This window comes from Trichechus manatus, unplaced genomic scaffold (assembly GCF_000243295.1).
Source record: "Trichechus manatus latirostris isolate Lorelei unplaced genomic scaffold, TriManLat1.0 scaffold00253, whole genome shotgun sequence".
NCBI lineage: Eukaryota > Metazoa > Chordata > Mammalia > Sirenia > Trichechidae > Trichechus > Trichechus manatus.
The window spans coordinates 2,263,117-2,266,114 of record NW_004444189.1 but is presented as its reverse complement, the minus strand read 5'-3'; the positions used below and the strand labels follow the sequence as shown (position 1 = coordinate 2,266,114).

Here is a 2,998-nt window from a genome sequence, read left to right as displayed (position 1 = left end):
ACCAAAAAAAAAAAAAAAAAAAAAGCCTATAGAACTTTCACAGCACAGCCAGCGTCAAATGCCCAGCCTCTTACAGATTCAAAGCAGGTCTACTTCCAAGTGAATTGAACCGCAGTGAGGACTGGCCTCCGGACCAGAGAGGGCAAAATGTGTGCTGAGGCTAAAGGCAGGAAAGTGGCCAGGCTTTCTACTTATCCAGTTAATCTCAAGCCTGCAACTAAGGAACCTCCCTTCCCTGCCATGTAGAAAAAAGGTCCACAGTCTTTTGAAATAATGAAATGAACTTCCCTTTTTTGTGGGCTATAACTGCCTGCAGGTAATAACTGCCACAAATCATCTTCCATCATTTCTTTATTTGTCATTTATTGACTTTGAAAAGAACTTCAATAGCCACACAGAGGAACTTACCCTCTGGCAAAAGAAACATTTTAGCAAAGCAACTCATGTACACCTCTGGATAAATACCAAAAGTTAACAGCTAGAAGTGAATGAATGCAATAAGAAATTGTCTCACGGGGATGAAACCCAGTCCTGTGGGGACTATGCAGTCATTTAAGGGCTAAATAAGTGGCAAGCACACTTTTAGAGGACCCTGTCAGGGAATTCCAGTTTGTCCCAAGTAGCCTGAAGAAAAGGGAGTCGGGTAAATTAGGAACAGACTCTGCCAGAGGTAGAAATTTCTGGTTTGAAAAGGAAAGAAAAGAAAATTGTTTTACGTCATTATACTATTAATCTAGAAGAACACAAGAGCGGGATTTTATTCTTTTAAAGATTGTATAATTTAGTGTGCTCCTGTTTGCTTATTTTAACACTAGTGATCTTTAATAGAATAAATATTCCCAAATAGAATAAATATTGCTTGTAGATGCAGAGACCATTTTTTCTCCTGATTGCCTATGGTTTTATTGTTTACGCTCAATTCAACTGAAAGATCAATTTTATTAATAATGCAATAATACAGATGGTTGGTGAATCTCTCCCTACCCCCACTCCCAGTGTGAATGTGCTAGCTCTGGGGAAAGAATCCTAACTTACTGCTTTCTTTTACCTTTATTTGTCTGTGTCCTTTTGAGATAGGAAGGACAGCCAAACACTTTCTTTCTCTGGCTCCTAGACTATTCTAACAGAGTTGTTTTCTTTACTACATGAATCTATTACCTCATTGGACTGGTGGTTAACAAATTGGTAAATTGGCCTGTGTTCATACTCTACTACTCAGCCTGATTATTTGTTTATTGAATTTGTGGCTGCATTTATTTAAATGGTGGCTGTTGACTTCATTAAGTGCTCCTGGCATGCTTTGTTTTAAACCCCAGGCTAGCTGTTAGTATCTTGAAAACAGAACATCCAAGTAAGTAAACCTTTGGTTTCAAAAGAAAATTATCTACAGAATTTAGTGATTACTTACTTTTCATGTTCATTTGTTGATAAATGTAATTTTCTTGAATTAGCTCAAAACATTCATATTATTTGCAACTCTGGGAAGGAATAGGAGAATTTAAAGTTCTTCTACCTGTAGAACTGGAAATACATAGAACATTTTACATATCTTGTACATCTCTTTGACAGGTGAGCATTCATGAGCAAAGCAGTGCACTGGAGTGAAATAATGAAGGAATATTTTGAGGAAAAACACTGGAAATGTATATTCATCCAGAATTGGTGAAGGCATCAAGCCCAATACCTCTTACTCATTACTCCTTTTAAATGTAGAACAGATTCATTTATAAAACATGGACTGCAGGTTTTCCAGTATACACACAATGCATTCTTTGTGCTACAGAGGAAAGAGATAGAAAAATATTCCTCAGTGGACAGTTTTTATCATGCTGACTGGGAGATAGAAAAGGATGGGGCTTTCCAATCAATCTTTTTGTATCAAGTTTCTTTAAAAGCCTAATTATTCTCCTCTATACTTGCACTTTCATCAACAATGACACTATCCTATCTATCCTACAAATGCGGAAACTGTATTCGTAAATTTTTCAGCAAGATTTGTTTTATTAAATCCTTATTACTGTCAAGATTGCTATATTTATTTTTTTAAATTTTACTCCAAAACTTCTTTCTTGTTATTTGTATCATAAATAATAAGAATAGTCATCACTAAAGCAAGACATTGCCTATTCCTATGTTGTCAGTCACCAGTGGGGTTTTTGAAGACTTGTAAGACACTGAAAGAAATGACTTATTAGTCTTATTTTAATTTTTGTTCAAGGAAAGATGGATTCAAATAAATTATTCTGTTTTTGCTTTTATGTGACCTTGATTCTTTGTCTTATAGAGTAAAAATATTACCTGAGTCAGATTGTAGAATTAAATGTTTATCCTTATTTCCCGTATACAATAAAGTGTAGATTATAGAGAACTACTAAAGTAAGACTCTTACTCTCTCACAGCTTGTTATTTTGTACAGAAAGAAAGAAATAGAAAGAATGGCATTTCTCTTTAAAGGGTTTCAAGTGAGCCACTATATCTACATAGCCCTTCCCATATTTTCATAGAAGCGCATAGTGAAAAGAAAAGTAAAACTAAGTCCTATAACACCTTTCTGGATCCTACTAAAAGGCTTTCCTTCTGCACTTAGTAAAAAAAAAAAATTATCTGTTTAGAAAAGGAATTTTTACCCACTGTAAAAAATTACATACTTAGAAATGCAGAAGGCTAACCATAAGACAATTAAAATCACTTATAGTCGCACCTCTTAGAAATAACCTGTTGGCATTTTCCTAGTATATATATACAGTCATACTCCTTCCAATTCTAGACAAAATTTATGATAGCTGGCGTAAATGCATAAATGCATGTAATATAACAAGATAAAATCTATCCAAAAACATTGATAAGGAAAACAGGATGAAGGAACACTGAGAATTAAAAAAGAGAAGGTGAAAGCAGAAATTAGGTTAATAACCAGTGTGATAAATTCCCCTTCTTCTGTGAATATTGTTTTATACCATAGAGATCACATGGCATATACAGGTGTATGTCTCAGGAG

The 2,998-nt window shown here is 34.7% G+C and overlaps 1 protein-coding gene across 2 annotated transcripts in view; it reads left to right on the top strand.

Annotated features, from left to right (window-relative positions):
- The window catches only part of HEPACAM2 (HEPACAM family member 2), a 52,498-nt gene extending 49,919 nt beyond the window's left edge, over window positions 1–2,579 (top strand). Inside the window, exon 10 of one of the 2 annotated variants that reach the window (XM_004389657.3) lies at window positions 1,570–2,579. In XM_004389657.3, coding sequence (XP_004389714.1) covers window positions 1,570–1,573 — 4 coding nt within the window. In that variant the 3' untranslated portion in view covers window positions 1,574–2,579. The remainder of the gene's footprint in view (window positions 1–1,569) is intronic. The other variant, XM_023724653.1, reaches the window with a different exon arrangement.
- The last annotated feature ends 419 nt before the right edge of the window (window positions 2,580–2,998 follow it).